The 15177-nt window shown below is 41.9% G+C and overlaps 1 protein-coding gene across 20 annotated transcripts in view; it reads left to right on the plus strand.

Moving 5' to 3' along the window:
* The window catches only part of LOC137137609 (adhesion G protein-coupled receptor L3-like), a 211281-nt gene that overhangs the window by 132648 nt on the left and 63456 nt on the right, over positions 1 to 15177 (plus strand). For all 20 annotated transcript variants that reach the window (XM_067524090.1, XM_067524097.1, XM_067524093.1 and 17 more), the window contains 3 exons: positions 7879 to 8238; positions 11277 to 11380; positions 14360 to 14545. In XM_067524090.1, coding sequence (XP_067380191.1) covers positions 7879 to 8238; positions 11277 to 11380; positions 14360 to 14545 — 650 coding nt within the window. The remainder of the gene's footprint in view (positions 1 to 7878; positions 8239 to 11276; positions 11381 to 14359; positions 14546 to 15177) is intronic.

Below are 15177 nucleotides of genomic sequence, written 5' to 3' on the forward strand. Positions count from 1 at the left end.
TAAGATCAGGACTCAGAAACAGCTGGTACTCTGAGCGGAAGTATAATAATCAGAATCAGGAGAGACATTCCCAACAGTGTCGGTAACTAGACTTAAATATCTAGTCTCTATTTTATGACTCCATGCTTCTTATGCTTCAGTTTTTCAGTGTGAACTATTATAGATTAATGCAACTATATTGTAATATGTTTAAATCACAAGTTTAATTCTACGTTATTTTACTTGACAAACACGTGCTTACTGTTTCAGATGTCCACTTATTCCTCTATATACTGCTCCTCGTGTGTTGAGAAGTGTTTGCAGAATACAGTAATCAGCGGCTGTCAGTCTGTTGATACATTCATCTCTGCGGGTTGTCTCTTGGAGCACTTCTTTTGTTGACTCATGATTGCTGCATACGATGCAGCACAGTTGCTGTCACAGATACATTCAGCGGCAGACAGTCCTGTAATTTTGCCACATGTTGCCATCTGGCCAGGGCACGGTGCCAGCTCCGCCGGCCTGGAGGGAGCCTGCAGACACGCCGCCCCGACCTTCGTGCCGATGTTTTGGATGCTCGGGCCCGTCTTGGCTCGGTTTGGAAGTGCCCGACACATGCTAAATTGATTAAGACTGTCTAAATGCAGGCTGGCAGAGTCTGGTGGAGATAATATGAGTGTGACTCAGTGTGCTCTTAAAGGCACAAACTGTTGTCCTTTGGCTTTCGCTGCTTATGCACTAACTCTCCACCACCTGTCATTTCACATGACTGATATTCTTTCCTATGCTATTATGTAGATTGAAGTGACACCCTGCAGCTGCCACGTGTCATCTTAAAACCTATTCTTTCTTGATTACAAAGATTTAAGGAATATCTTGCTTTGCAATTCAAACTAAATGATACTTTTCAAAAAAGAAAGGAGAAAAAACACACTTGCCTGCTGCATGAATCCCTTTTTGATGTTGAGGCTTAGGAATGTAGGCTACATGCTTATTTGCAGGCTACACACTTATCACATGCCTGTTGCACCTCTCGCAGAGGGCAATTTTCTTGGAGGGCAAAGGATTATAGTTTTATAGTGTGATTTTTCTAACAATTTGTGCATGAACGTGTGTGTATGTGTGCACACACGTCGATGAACAAATGCATGCTCTTCCTGCAAACCCTTTAATGCTGTGGCACAATGGCGCTCTGTTAGTAATGCAGCTTTAGAGTTTTTCAGCTTCAGAACAGGGAGAGCTTTGTTGGTGCTTTTGAGCCTCTCCGAATGTTTTAGAGCCATATTCTCTCATGAAAAAAAACAAGCCTCTGTTTATGGTTTTAAGTTTAAACAAATGCTTTTCATTTTCAGCAGGTGAGCTCATGTTTCAAAGTGGTTAGGTTAGACTGTGGCATGTTCATCCTCCTCCTGGCTGGCCATCCATCATGGGCCTTGGTCCCTCTACCTTGATCACCTGTGTAGTGGGATGGGTGGCAGGCAGTACTGTCCCCTGGACATGTACTTTGACTTAGCGCTTGCAAAGCTTGTTGGCGATTGTAGATTTCGAGGCACAGCCGCATTTGTCCCTGTAAAAATCTAATGTTATTTCTCATCTTTTTCCGTTTCTGGAGCGTAAAGGAGATGAACGTTGAAGACTGAACAGTTATTTTTTTTTTATTTATTCAAGCATACCTGGTGTTGCACCCTAGCTGTGCTCACATAGCTGATCGGTGTGTTGGTGTGTCAACGGAGCAGGTAGTTGGCAGCAATTTCAAGTGTTTTGCCAAATAAATATCAAACTCCGAATAAAGAAAAATTGTTCTGTGTAGTTGGAGGTGTACTGTAGCATGTGGGATCTTCACCTCTATTCCCCTCTTTCTTTATACCTGATTTGTGTGTGTGTGTGTGTGTGGGGGGGGGGGGGCTGCCTGTTTTCTCCACAAGCCCAAAAATTGCCACATTAAACTTAACAGGCTTAGTGGCACACAGGCTCAAAGTGATTTATTTTGGCCAATCAGCCGAGTAAATCTGATTGGAGGCCTCTGAAGCATCTTTAACTCTCTTTATCACCAGTGTCAGAGTTCCTCTGCACAGCTTCACCTTATCCATTTGGCCCATTCTACTGTTGGTTGACAGTCGTTTGAAAAGCCTTAGTCGAGGTTTTTTGGCAAATGGCGAGGAGCTCGGAGGAGAATGCCTTTCCTCTTCATAAGTAAGAAATACCCTCTGCTTGTTTGCTCACTCTCCTCTTCTCCCATTTTGCCTTTCCCTAATACTTCTGACAATGCTTGGCCTTGGCAGTAGCCGGAAACACCAAGTTTTAAGTGAAACACTGTGTTTCACTTAAAAGAAAAAGAATTTCTGTCGAGGTGTTTAAAGCACACTGATACAGTGCTCCATGACAGGTTTGCATAATGTGTCCTTGAAGAGGGTTTTTGACACTGTTTTAGAGGACGTGACATAAAAGAGGAATCTAATTAGCAAAAGTTTTCTTTACAATACCTTCATACGCACGTGTATAAATCAACAAAAAGCCTTTGTGTTTTTGGGACTTTGCATGCATTTGCTTCTCAGTTCACCCTTCACTGCAAGCAGGCTTAGCTCACGTCTCCTCTGTCATTTGACTCCAACACTGTGAGCGTCTCTCTGGGCCTGTATCCGTGTGTGCATATATATCAGCCCGGTGCATACGCTTCTCGCAAGGCTGTGTGACCTCCATAGATGCCCTCTCAAGTCCCCGGGAAGAGAGCTCGGGAATGAGAAATTAATTGCCAAACAATGCATAGCTCCCATCCATTACGGTTCTCGTCATGTCAGATGATATCGAAGCATTGCCGGATGTCTGGGCGCATAATTCACCCCCCCCCTTTCACTGCCACATCCCAGTTGCACTCTCTGATGGATTTGTAGGTCTGCCGCACAAAAGGCTCCATTAAATGACAGGACTTTATCACCATTTTATTTTCCAACCAATTCTCCTCAGCACTCCTGTGTAGCTTCTTAGTGTGATCATATGACATCAACATTAGGGAAGTGATAAAAGCTTGAGGGCTGCATGAATCATGATGTTAGATTACGTATTACTCAAGTACACTTCAGTGTACAAGTACATGTCCCAGCATCCAGAAATCCGAAATTTCAGTTTTTAAAAGGGCTTGTAGAAGATGAATGGGTGACATCACACATAGACTGCCATGTATTTTCTACACTCTGTAAAAATGCCTACTGCAAATGTTGCAGTGCATAAAGGTTCGCATACTAAAATTAGGAGGTAATTGGGTTCAGGCTGGAAGAGTCACTTTACCATATGATGCTTGTTTCATATTTTGCCCCCGAAAGCCTTTTTCTTCCACTTTTGATCTTAAGTATGCAGAAGTTTCTTGGAGCCGACAAGCCCGCTCTTGGTGCGGAAATTTCAAGTCATACGAACCGGATTCATTTCATAATAGCATAGCAGGTTTTTTTCCTGGAGCGACGTGGAGCGGGCTTATCTAATTGTGGGAGCCCACGAGCCCAGGGACACAGAGAGAGAGGCTAATTAGTTAGAAATGAAGGCTTTGAAATGAAGCACAAAGCCCTGTGTGTGGTGGAAACAGACGGAGGTGAGGGGAATTTTTTCTCTTTCTTTTTTTTTTTTTTTGTGTGTGTGTGCAATAGAAGCAGAGCGTAAATGAGGAGTGGAGTAGTGTTTCAATGAGAGGATGCTACAGTGCCCACAGGAGTTTGCTCCCATCTTTTATGAATGGAAAGGTCGTCTGTTTAGGTGTCGGGACATTTTTAAGCCCCTTAGCTTAAGAATCATAAATATCTGATAACTGGCTGTTGGTATTATACATTTTTTATCAACTTTGCAATGCCTTTCAAAATGTATTGAATCTTAAATATACAGGAGATAAATTGCTTTGAGAGTTGAGCCATTAAACTTTGCTTTGCATCCGTGTGCAATATCTAATCAAATCCTTTAAGACAACTCTGCGGTAGAACCTGTTAAGCAGACACTTGGATAAAAAATTCATGAGAGCGAAAGAAGAGTTCACCCACCCATAGTCATTTTCTTATGTCGTCTTTGTGGTCTACAGTTTTGTTTCTCTACCCCAGCCCATTAGAAAACTCACAGCCGGCTTCAGACATTCAAATCTTCCTGTAAGGTCACTCACGCGTCCCTCGAAGCATACCAAAGACTTGTTCACCTCGTGGTGCTCTTGAGTTCAGTTTTTTCTCTCTCTCTTTCTCCCTTCATCCCTTTGGATAGAATGGGAAAGCTGGCAAAGCAAAACAAAATGTCCTTGTGTTGTCTCCAAGGCGATAGTGACTGTGGGTGCTGTCTGCTGCTGGCTCTCTATTTTTTTTTTTTTTTTTTTTTTTTTTTGTGCTCATCTCATGGAAAAAATATACAAGTTTGCTCAAGGACACTTTCTTCTTTTCCACCCCTGCTCTCTGTCGTGTGTGTGTGTGTGTGTGAGTGAGTGTGTGTTTGCAGGTGTATTTAACATGCTGCGTGTAGACAGAACATTCTGAAAAATAGTTTTAACAGCGGACTCAACGGGATGATCTGCAAGTATGGAATTACATTCTAGACATGTTTCCCAGTGACTTTGAATTAACCTCACGCTGTGATGGTGATTTCCTCAAGCCATATTTCTCTGTACTGTCATATTACCTGCAGAATTAAAGAAGGCAGTACTTTTATCATTATTATTCAAAAAATGGACTCGCAAACTACATTTCTGTCGTTGTCTTTCATGTTGGGACAATCTCTTTAAACAATTAAACCACTGCCCACTGGTCATTGCACCACTTTGCGCTAAAGTGAAGCTTGGTTTAAGATTTGTAGCTTATGGTGCAAATGTTCCCTCGTGATGGCAAACTTGAAAAACGGTCAATATTATATAACTGGCATTGCTCAGTCAGTTTGCTGACTCTTGTGCTGTTGTAACACTTTATTTTAGCAAGTTCACATTAGCATTTAAATAGTTTTTATCAGAAAAACTGACGGTAAAACTGAAGTAAAATGGAACATTTGTGCACTACTTCCTTTTTGTATGAGGATTGAATTTTGTGTTTTGCAAATCTAATTAATAATACTAATACATAGTCAGTAGTTGTCATCTATAAAAATTAGGTTATACGACAAGTTTGCATTGAGGAATCTCTTCTTGGAGCTTTTGTAGTGCAGGTAATGGAGGCCATCAGCCACAGTCGTTGTTTTGTGCAATAAGTAAGTAAATAAAGGCTAATTGAGGCTCCCGCAGTCTGGGTTTATAAAATCAGGTGGATATCTTCCAAAATAATGTATCAAATACGTTTTTTTGTGTTTTCTTCAATATTGTTTGCCTGTCGAGTTATTGTGGAAGGAAAGTAACAAAAAAGAGAAATTTGGCTTAAAAACAATGCAACTTTGGAAGATGTCCACTAAATGTGACAAATTTGGAAGTTTGAAGGATTTTAGATAAAGGTTTCTTTTTTTTTTTTTTTTTTTTTTTTTTTACATTTTTGCACAGATGGAGGACTGGGGATTTTGGCCCCCATCACTTAGAGTTGTACATAGGAAGCATCTTTTGGAAGCACATCTCTTCAAGGCCTGTATTAACAAAATAGAGAATTGCAAGCAGTGCAGTGCTTATATGGGCACCAGAATATTGTTTTAAGACACGCTTGGGAAACATGTGAACCTAAATTGTTCATAATTATGTCCTTCTTTCTGTAGTTTTCTGCAGCTAAAGCATGAAACTCCTTTTTAGCCACTAGCTTATCTGAGTTGCACCGTGACCCTTATGGACCTCGTCATGGGCATTGAATTTCCACGATCAGAATTCTTCGAGGCACTTGTGAAATACCCCAGTAGTCTCCTTTACTGTATGCAGTTAAAGCTCTGCGGGCTGATTTCAATTAGACTGAAACTGATGCCACTTGCCTTTTATAAAGAGTTGCTTTGACTCACTTGGGGTTATCATTTCCACTGAAATACAGATGCTTAAATGAGATATTTCTACACAATCAATTAAGTACAGTGGGTGTCCTTGAAGATATTTCTCCATCCTGTTTTCATGTTCTCTGCAGCCGATGGATCCGCTGGGCTGTCGTGACGCAGATTGATGGTGATATTCAAAAGCGTTTATAGGATGTAAATGGTGATGTCTTGGTGGCTGCTGGAAATGTTAAATACGGATTTGAGTGTTTGTGATTTCTTCAAAGCACCGTTGATGTGTGACCACCATTTACTTCTGTATAATGTTCTCATTTGTTTTTTTTGTTTTTTTTAACGTCTGTTAGGTGAAGCTATAGAGCCTGCATTACTAGGCAATGCAGTTTAGAGTATAGAAGCATGCCTGTAGTTCACATTACACTTCAGTGAGACTCTTGTTAAAGTTCTATTTTACTGATGGAGTGCCACCACGGGAGTATGCAAGATACCTGCGGATCTTTAAAACTCAACAAACTCTTTTGTTAGTGGGAGAAAACAAATAGTCAATCAGCCTGGAACTCTTGCTGCGGTGGCAACCTATTTAATCAATCTTGGCTGTCGTTGAAATCCTGTTAAGCGTCGACTGCACCGACTGCTGATAGTGGTCTGGTTTGTGTCATTACAGCCTTCAGGGGTGTCTACGATTCCCGAACAGTGGCGCTAATTTATTCCGTCTTATATCACTGCTCTCAAATTTCCCGTACAGAGAAATTGTCAGATTGCAAATTGAATCTCGCTGAACAGGATTTCAGTCTGTTATCTAAGCTCTCTTAGATGTGTGGCGTCCATTACACCTGCCAACCTAAAATCGACCCTCATTAAATTTTGTTTTGCTCCCCTTTCATACAAAGACTAGGACCATTTGTCACTTCTGTCAATTTGATTGTATATCTGCATTAGGTGGAAATGGTGTCTATCCCAAATTAAAGTTTTCTAAAGGCCCAGATTGTGTGACAAAGTGTTCTCTCATGGGAATTTATTCTGCAGCATGCTGCCTCTTTTCCAAACCACACCATAATAGGTCCATAACATCAGTGTGTGTGTCAGTAAAGCATTTTAAAGAATCTGTGTGCAAAAATAACACTGCCTAATATAGAGCAGTATTCTCAAATTTAGATTATTCTAGAGGACGTAATTGAGAAAGCCTCCTCCTCACGGAAGACATATTATGAGTTTTGACCTCCCTGTGTGTCCTATGACCTTCTATGACTTAAAGTCTATACGTTCATAAAAAGCCTGCAGCTAAATTAATTTGGGACATAAGTTTTCCAATTAGTCACTCAAGGGAAGGAATTAAAAGGGGAAAGAAAGGATGAGTAGATGGGATGATTGATGACGAGTGGAGTCGTGGAGCTCTATGTGCTTTTGAGTTTGAACAACAGGATTACCGAGCCAATGTATGGGTGCGTCTTATTGTGCATATGTGCTTGTGTTGTGATAGCCCCTGTCCCCCACAGTACAGCCAAACAGAATCATTAACAAACACCTCCTGGAGTGCATCCACAGGACGAACTCACATCCAGGAAATGGGTATTCCAGGTTGTCCCAGCAGATGACCCAGAAATAGCATGTGGCTAATACTATGGCTCATCTACGGCTGCATTTACACTGCACAGCTCTAAGTGTGTGCGTGTGTATCGCGTTTGTGTGTGCGCGTGTTAGCTTAGCCAGCGGGCGTCTCAAACTAGACACCATGCATGCCCATGAAAGTCACACTTGCCAGTTCCAGTTGATCCTCTTTGAACTATTTTCTCTTAAACTAACACGCGGCAGGGAGGATAGAATAACACCCCTGTGTATGTGCTCTGTCTTTTCCTCAGCAGCACTAAAATAGATTTACCACTCTGACATAAATGAAATGTGACTATTAAAAGAGAGACATTTACTTTTTATTTGCCTTCTTCTTAAAATCTGTCACTTCACTTTGTTTTTTTCCTCTTTCTGCTTTATTAGAAACTTCCTCGTCTGTAATGGTCTACATGGACACAACAACCACGACGATGAGGACCACCACTCGACCCACCACAGTTACCCTGACAACCACAACAGCCAGGACTACTACTACCAACGTGCCTGCCACAACGACTCCTATTGCACCCTGGCCACGGACCACATCCACTGTGGTTGCCCTGGTCCAGACGGTGGTGGAAGGCGTTGTCCCAGAAGAAGATGACGACAACAGGCCACCGACCTCCTCCAAACTCCCCAATGTCAGGGTGGAATACTGCAATCCCCTGGTGATGATGGACATATCCTGGCCCAAGACCAAGCAGGGTACAGTGGTCAAGATGCCCTGTCCACCTGGAACCATAGGTAATGTTTTTTTTTTCCTTCTATATCACATATTCAAAGGCAAATTTATTTTAGCGGTTCTTGTAATCATTGAGAACAGTAATATCTAATATAGTTTGTAGAACACTAAATGTTTATTTAACCTCCACGTCCGTCGATCTTATTTGGAATACAAAATGAGAGTTATCCACGTGTCCATTTTCCTTGTTTTGCCCTTAAACTTACATAATGACTAACAACATGAGATATATGTGCATTATGGATTATGGGTGAGCCCAGTTTCCAACAGAGGAAAGCTTATATAGAGGATTTTACTCTTTTCGTTGAAGTGAAGATTAGAACTGTTACAGTATGTAGGTTTAACACATCACATCACTGGCTTCATTGTTTTGCTGCTGATGTTGCATCACCATCTTTCCAGTACTCACTCACTGCCTGAATAGTAACTGCATGTACTGCATATACAAAGCAGACTTTTCCTTTGAACTTGTCATTGGGGCATCTGACTCTAGACGTTTGTCTGTTACACATTTGTTCGTGTTAGATCTGCCCGTTTACAGCGACATATATTCATGACGTTGCAGATAATCACGTTAATCTGAGTAATCATTCAGAGTGTTAAACAGTCCACTGTTAAATAATGAAGAACTCTGCTTGTGAATTATATATACGTTGTGTTTTTATTCCTTCGCTCTGTGAGGATGTCAATACTCTCGTTAGGAGACACAGTCTACTGTGAGCCTCTTCGCCTTGATGTTGATCGCGGCTGTGGGTTTTGTTTATGTTTACACTCCCCCTGCAGCACTCGTTCTCTCGCTTCCTGTCCTCTCTCCTCACGCTCGATTCCCGACTCTCAGATACGCAAAGCTAAGGATAACTTGGCGTTGCATCTGTATGGAAACTCGCTACGAGCGCCCCACACGCTCGTACTTCCCGTCTCTCAGGACAACATTGGTGTAATTAATTGTTTAGTGGCTAAACACATTTGTGTTACGCGCTTTGAAAGGGCTGTTGTGTTTTGTTTATCCTTTTGTCTATTTGTTTCTGTATATGCTCTTCCAACTCTCTCTTTCTATCAATACTAAGAGAATGAAGTCAAGTCTGCAGTAAGTCCAAATCGATGTTGGCCGCTTTACCTCAGAAAGTTAAACTATCAACTATCTCAGTGCAGTGCAACGGGAGCGCTTCATATTGTAATGAGACTTGGTCGCTGAACACAAACGTTACATTTTAAAGTCAACTATTATTAAGGTAGAATATCGAGCGTGTTGTTCAAATCAGGAGAGCTTACACTTTACATAAATATAACCTAGAAACCTCGATGTTGTGGGTTTCTGCTCTAAAAAAGTATTATTCCTTTAATAAAGTGACTCGGTGGCGGTGAAACATTATTACCAAACTCACTAGAAGAGGTCATGCAAATTCTGACATGTTAAAATTGCAAAGTGTGCCTTTGTTAAGGAATCTTCTGAAACTATCTTACGTTGAATTTTTTATAGACCATGACTTGGGAGTGACATCACGCTCTTAGATTTGGCCCAAAGCCCCACGAAAAAGTATTCATTTTATCAATAACAGCACACACACACACACACACACACACACACACACACACACACACACACACACACTGGCTTCATTAACGGGCAACACCAGCACCCGTCGAGACCTCACTAACAGCCGTCATATGGCAAGATAAAAGAACACACACCCCACCTCCTCTCGGCGCACTCTTCAAAGCCAAAGCTCTTCAGACGACACTGCCAAGCGGAACACGACTGCGCGAGCTTCCTCTGCCACTCTTTGAAAGTTCCTCGAGCTCCCCTTCCATCTACCTCGGTTCATTCGCTGTCATTCTGCATCCCCCCACCTCCAACACCCCTCTGACTCCTTCTCTTTCTCCTTCACTCTTTCATGCTGCTTCTCCTGCTTCTCAATATAGGAGGAAATGCGCAGTCCCTTATCTTATAAACCCATCAAACATAAGGCTGTCCGAGTGGACTAGGGAAGGAAATTATATGTCAATCAAAATTTATATCTGTTAATAGTGGTCTTCTCTCCCTCCAGCACTACCTCCCTTTAAGTACAAGCAAGGGCAATTTAATGTCAGCATGTAGCTCTGCTGGTGTCAGCTCTGAAAAATATATTTTGTATAGACACAAATATATATATTTGAGGTGCGGGAGAGAAGAAGTTTGTGTTTCTCTTAGTGTTTGAATCCACTGGATTCGTTGCAGATGCCCTCAAAAAGTGTTTGATCGCACTGTATGTCTCCTCATCTAATGCACTGAATTTCTTGTTATAGCTTATGTCAACACAGTTGGAGGAAGGTGTAGCAGGGTGAGAGAGGCTCAACAGATGATTGTCACACTATTTAATTTTACTCAATATCTGGAGTTTTTTTATGTTGAAGCCCGAATGGAACATTTGACACTCGCTCATCAAAACCACATATCTGTCAGCAGACACTATCTTCTCGAACCAGCTTAATTGACCTTTCGTGATGAATTCAGCTATGGCGGACTTAATTGGCACCTATTTTGGTGCATTGACTTTCTCGTGCAGGAGCCGAACTGTCACACACACAAACACACACACACACAAACACACACACACACACATAGACGCTGTCTGACTTTTAATGATTAAATACAGTGGCTGTCTGGGCGAGCCTGGATGGCCTCAAGTGAAGCAACTTCATTTCAGTCGCTATAAGATAAAACCATCCAATTACATTTTGCTACATCCATTAATTTAATCACTTAAGAATTGTGTTTCTTGGGACATTGCAGTTTTATTTGGACAAGTTTTGCAAATAAGAAAAGTGCTTGACATACGGAGGAATTAGGGCTTAGATGACAAGCCTGAAAGCATTATGTAGCCCATCACTGCGCAATGGGAAAAGGAGTAGGAAAAAATGGGCTAAGCTTAATTGTTTACCCAGAGATCCTCCAGACACACGTACACCCTCACAGATGTGTTACAATCTGAAATGTGTGCTTGCCTGATCTTCTAAAATTCACTATGTGACTATGCAACTGTCTCTCTTTACTGTCCAGGCGTGGCTTTTTACATGTGCGTTGGTCCAGAAGGATACTGGGACCCCCAAGGACCTGACTTTAGCAACTGCACCTCGCCGTGGGTTAACGTCATCAGCCAGAAGGTACAAGGCTTCAAAATATAATAACAAGCAGAACATGTGCTACTTAATGTAACAAAACCCTTTGGTTTGGAAAGTGCCTTTTGTGCCTCCGTCACACATATGTCTTTGGACCGCAGTCACAGAAAAGCATAAAGAGAGCCAGGGGAATTTGGCATTGACTTTAAATGTTATTTTGGTGTGTAAATTGGTTCAAGAGAGTTTTTCTTTTGAACATGACTGTGTTCTTTTAGCCTGTACTAAACATTTCCCACAGCTCACAATGTACTCTGAGGGTGTAGACATTGTACATTGTGTTTGTGGGTTAATTCTTTGGTTCTCTGTCTCGTCTTAATTGGTCACTTTATGTCATTGATTAGCCTGAGGCTTTACTCAACAGTGGCGTTCTGTATGTGTGCGCATGAGGGTTCCAACCAGACCAGTACTACATCACTTCTTTTAATGGACTGCTGTCTGTAATCCAGACCACTTTCCTGTCCTAGACATGATACAGGCACTATTTGCAATGCATCACCCTCAGTCTCCTCCTTTGCAGGCTAGTTATTATGCAAAGCCTCATATAAAGCTTCCTAAGTTTAAATCCGTAATAGAATCGGATCAAAAGAGAAGTTTACCGCGAGTGATGATCAGAGTTTCAGGTTATGAATTGCAGGCAATGTTGGAAATGTTCTCCCGTTAACTCATAGGACCCTGAGGCATGCATGTTATAACACTTATGATCTACTCAACGGCACAGAGCTCGGCCCATTAAACAAACGGCACTTTGCAGATATGGATGGAGAATGGCTGTTGGGGAACAAAATAAAAGGGAGAGAAATTATCAGGTGCATTTTCGTGCAGCACAGCACCATTTGAGCTGTGCAATAAAGCTCCACTACAGGCTGCTGTTTGGACAAATTAGCCACAGCAAAAGTCTTTCTAAACTTGCTACGGTGGCTCTTTTGCTGTGTTATTGCAGGCACACGGTAGCAGTCTGACCGTAATGCGGAGTAATGCCTGTTAAAATCTACACAAGTGACAATGGACTAATGCGTGTATTTCTAACAAAAATGCGATTATCCTTTTTTAAAAGCAAATCAGACTTGAGTGGTGTGTCTGCCGCAGTGGAAACAGCAAGACTGTAATGAAGATCAACCTGTCAGAGATCTGGAATGCCCATCTGCCAATTCGTTATTTTACATCCACAGCCATTGTCCTGTATGTGGCACTGCTCATTACCAGATGGTTTCGGTGGACAAAATGAGAAAGGAAGATGTAGAGAATGAAAAGAGAAAGCAGAGATGTCAGATAAGCAAGAAGAGCGGGGGAAAAAAGCAAGGCAGAGCTATTTACCCTGCATCCCCACTGTAGCTCCCCTCATTAAGAGACAAGAGCAGGGAGGGAAAAGAAGACAACATCTTCCACAGACGCCTTCCCCCTTCCGCCTCCCCTGCATACACCTCTGTGAAGACCAATTTAAGCTGAATAATTGGCCTAACTAATAAACTCACAGGCGATGATAGCAGGTGATGCCAGAGTAAGTCAGCATGGGTCTGTTTTAGTTGGAGTCGCTGCGATGTGAGGCTTATCCTACTGCACCTAATCTATTAGTCAAAACTTTGGTTTTAATTGGTGATTGACCTTTGGACTACAACATCAGACCAAAGCGGTGTCTGCACAGTAGAGTTATCTACTGTTGATGATCAAGAACAACAATCATTAAATCATTATATGTATGAGACAGTTGATTCAATCGAACTTTTCTTGTTGGTGTAGTCGATTTGGGTGGGTCTGCAGCCGTTGCACTCGGTTGGCAAACCAAAACCGCTCCGGGACTCTTTATAGGATGTGGTCTCAGTTCCAAACACGCTCTGGAGCTGTTCGGTTGTGATGAGAATGTGATTCAACATCCATCTGGCCCAAAACAGCAGATTTTTGCATAACGGCTAAGAACGTGAACTTCTTCCTGGCTTTATTTCCCTGCCCCCCGGTCCATTTATTGACTTTTTCTGCATGTGACAGGAAACGTGAAACATTTACAAACTGAAGCAAAGATGCAGACTAAAGTCTCCCCGGCGTTACTCACTTACTTTCAACTTGTGCAACACCTGTCTTTGTGGTAAGTTGTGGCAGTATAAGTATAGGTACTCATTAAAAACCGGTTGAAACAGGTGACATCAAGGAGCACCTCTTCACATTATTAGCAACCTGCTTGACGTACAGTACGGTGTAATTAGAAGATCAGAACTGAGCAAAGTACAAAGAAAGGATGTTCCTGAGCAAACCTGTCAGTTCGTAGTGAGTGCCATTAGCTGTACGTACACTTCCATAACTCAAAAGATAGTGACAGTGTTTCCCTGTGGAAGAAATCGCAATGGACAATTATTTTATTTTTTTTATTTTTGGGGGATAAATTGACCATTGCTAGCTGATTATATCAGACAACAGCTGGCTAGGTAGCTAAATAAACTACCTTTAGCTCCATGAATTGTCCATCTGCCTGTTTAAAGATTCACTGCTGGGAGGAAAAAATGAGGAAGTATGCAAAACAAAATAAAGCAAACTCGCGGAAATAGTTATGTTTCCCTTAACAAAAACATCCCGAAACACGAAATGAATATCCAACACCATCTGTCCACTGTGCCCCACATATACACTGCTTCCCCTCAAACTGCAGAGCTTCCTAATTTCATAAAGGGCTAAGACTATCTGGGGAAATTCCCTCAATGGTGGATTTTATAATTGCTTCCGGATACAATATTGGCCCATGTGTACACTCAGCTGAGTACCGTCTCAGCACATTAATTGTGTGCAATACAGCAGCAGTTTGGGAATATGTATGCGCTAAATGACATTTATTTTGAGGGGCTGCACGTTTATATATTGCAATTTGTCATGTTTTCCAGTGTGCATTCCACAGTAAAATAAAACGTAAAGATATGAGGCCAGTTTTTGTAATATTTTTCTATTTTGCGTTATTAGTCTTTTGTTTCTCCTTTACAGCTTAAAGCCGGAGAGACGGCTGCAGTCATTGCCAGGGAGCTGGCGGAGCAAACCAAAAGTAATCTTCAGGCAGGGGACATCACCTACACTGTGAAGGCCATGGTTCAGCTCGTGGACCTCCTCGACGTGCAGCTGAGGAACCTCACGCCGGGCGGGAAAGACAGCGCAGCCCGCAGCCTCAACAAGGTAGTGAAGGAAGCCCTTTTTTCATGCCACATCAAACCTGCCCTGTTTCCACCTCTCGTTTGCTTTAAAAGAATATTCTGACTAGCTAACAGCCTGTATAAACATGGCCTGCAGGGATGGTGACCTATGCCCCTGCTTGTCCTCTCTGTTCAGATCTTAATTTGTAAAGGAGCAGACTAAAAAATGATGAAATTTCAGGTGAACAATTTCCCTCTGAAGTGCTGCTTTCGTAAGTTAACATTTTCATCCGACTCCAAAACCTTTCTCAATTTCCAAAACGGAGACATATAGTACCTACCGCAAGACTTCAATCCCGTCAAACCTGAAGTGCAGGCATTCTTTTAATGATCTGCTACTTGGCCCTGTGCTGTCAGATAAAATGATATCCACCATTTTCCTGTGGTCTAATGCATACTAAAAACACAACTTCAATTTCAGTTGATAGCTCAAGCACATTTCTTTCTCTAGTATCATGTGTTATGCTATCAATTTCACTTTGATGTAGTTTAAAAGATGTTACCCATGTGTCATGCTCGTCAAAAGCACTACATTTGCACCACTTGATTTTTACTAATGGGACAGTCTAAGATTTCAGTGGGCTGGATGTAAGCTGTGGGAGTGCAGCGTTTTCA

The sequence above is a fragment of the Channa argus genome, chromosome 12, assembly GCF_033026475.1.
Source record: "Channa argus isolate prfri chromosome 12, Channa argus male v1.0, whole genome shotgun sequence".
Lineage (NCBI taxonomy): Eukaryota > Metazoa > Chordata > Actinopteri > Anabantiformes > Channidae > Channa > Channa argus.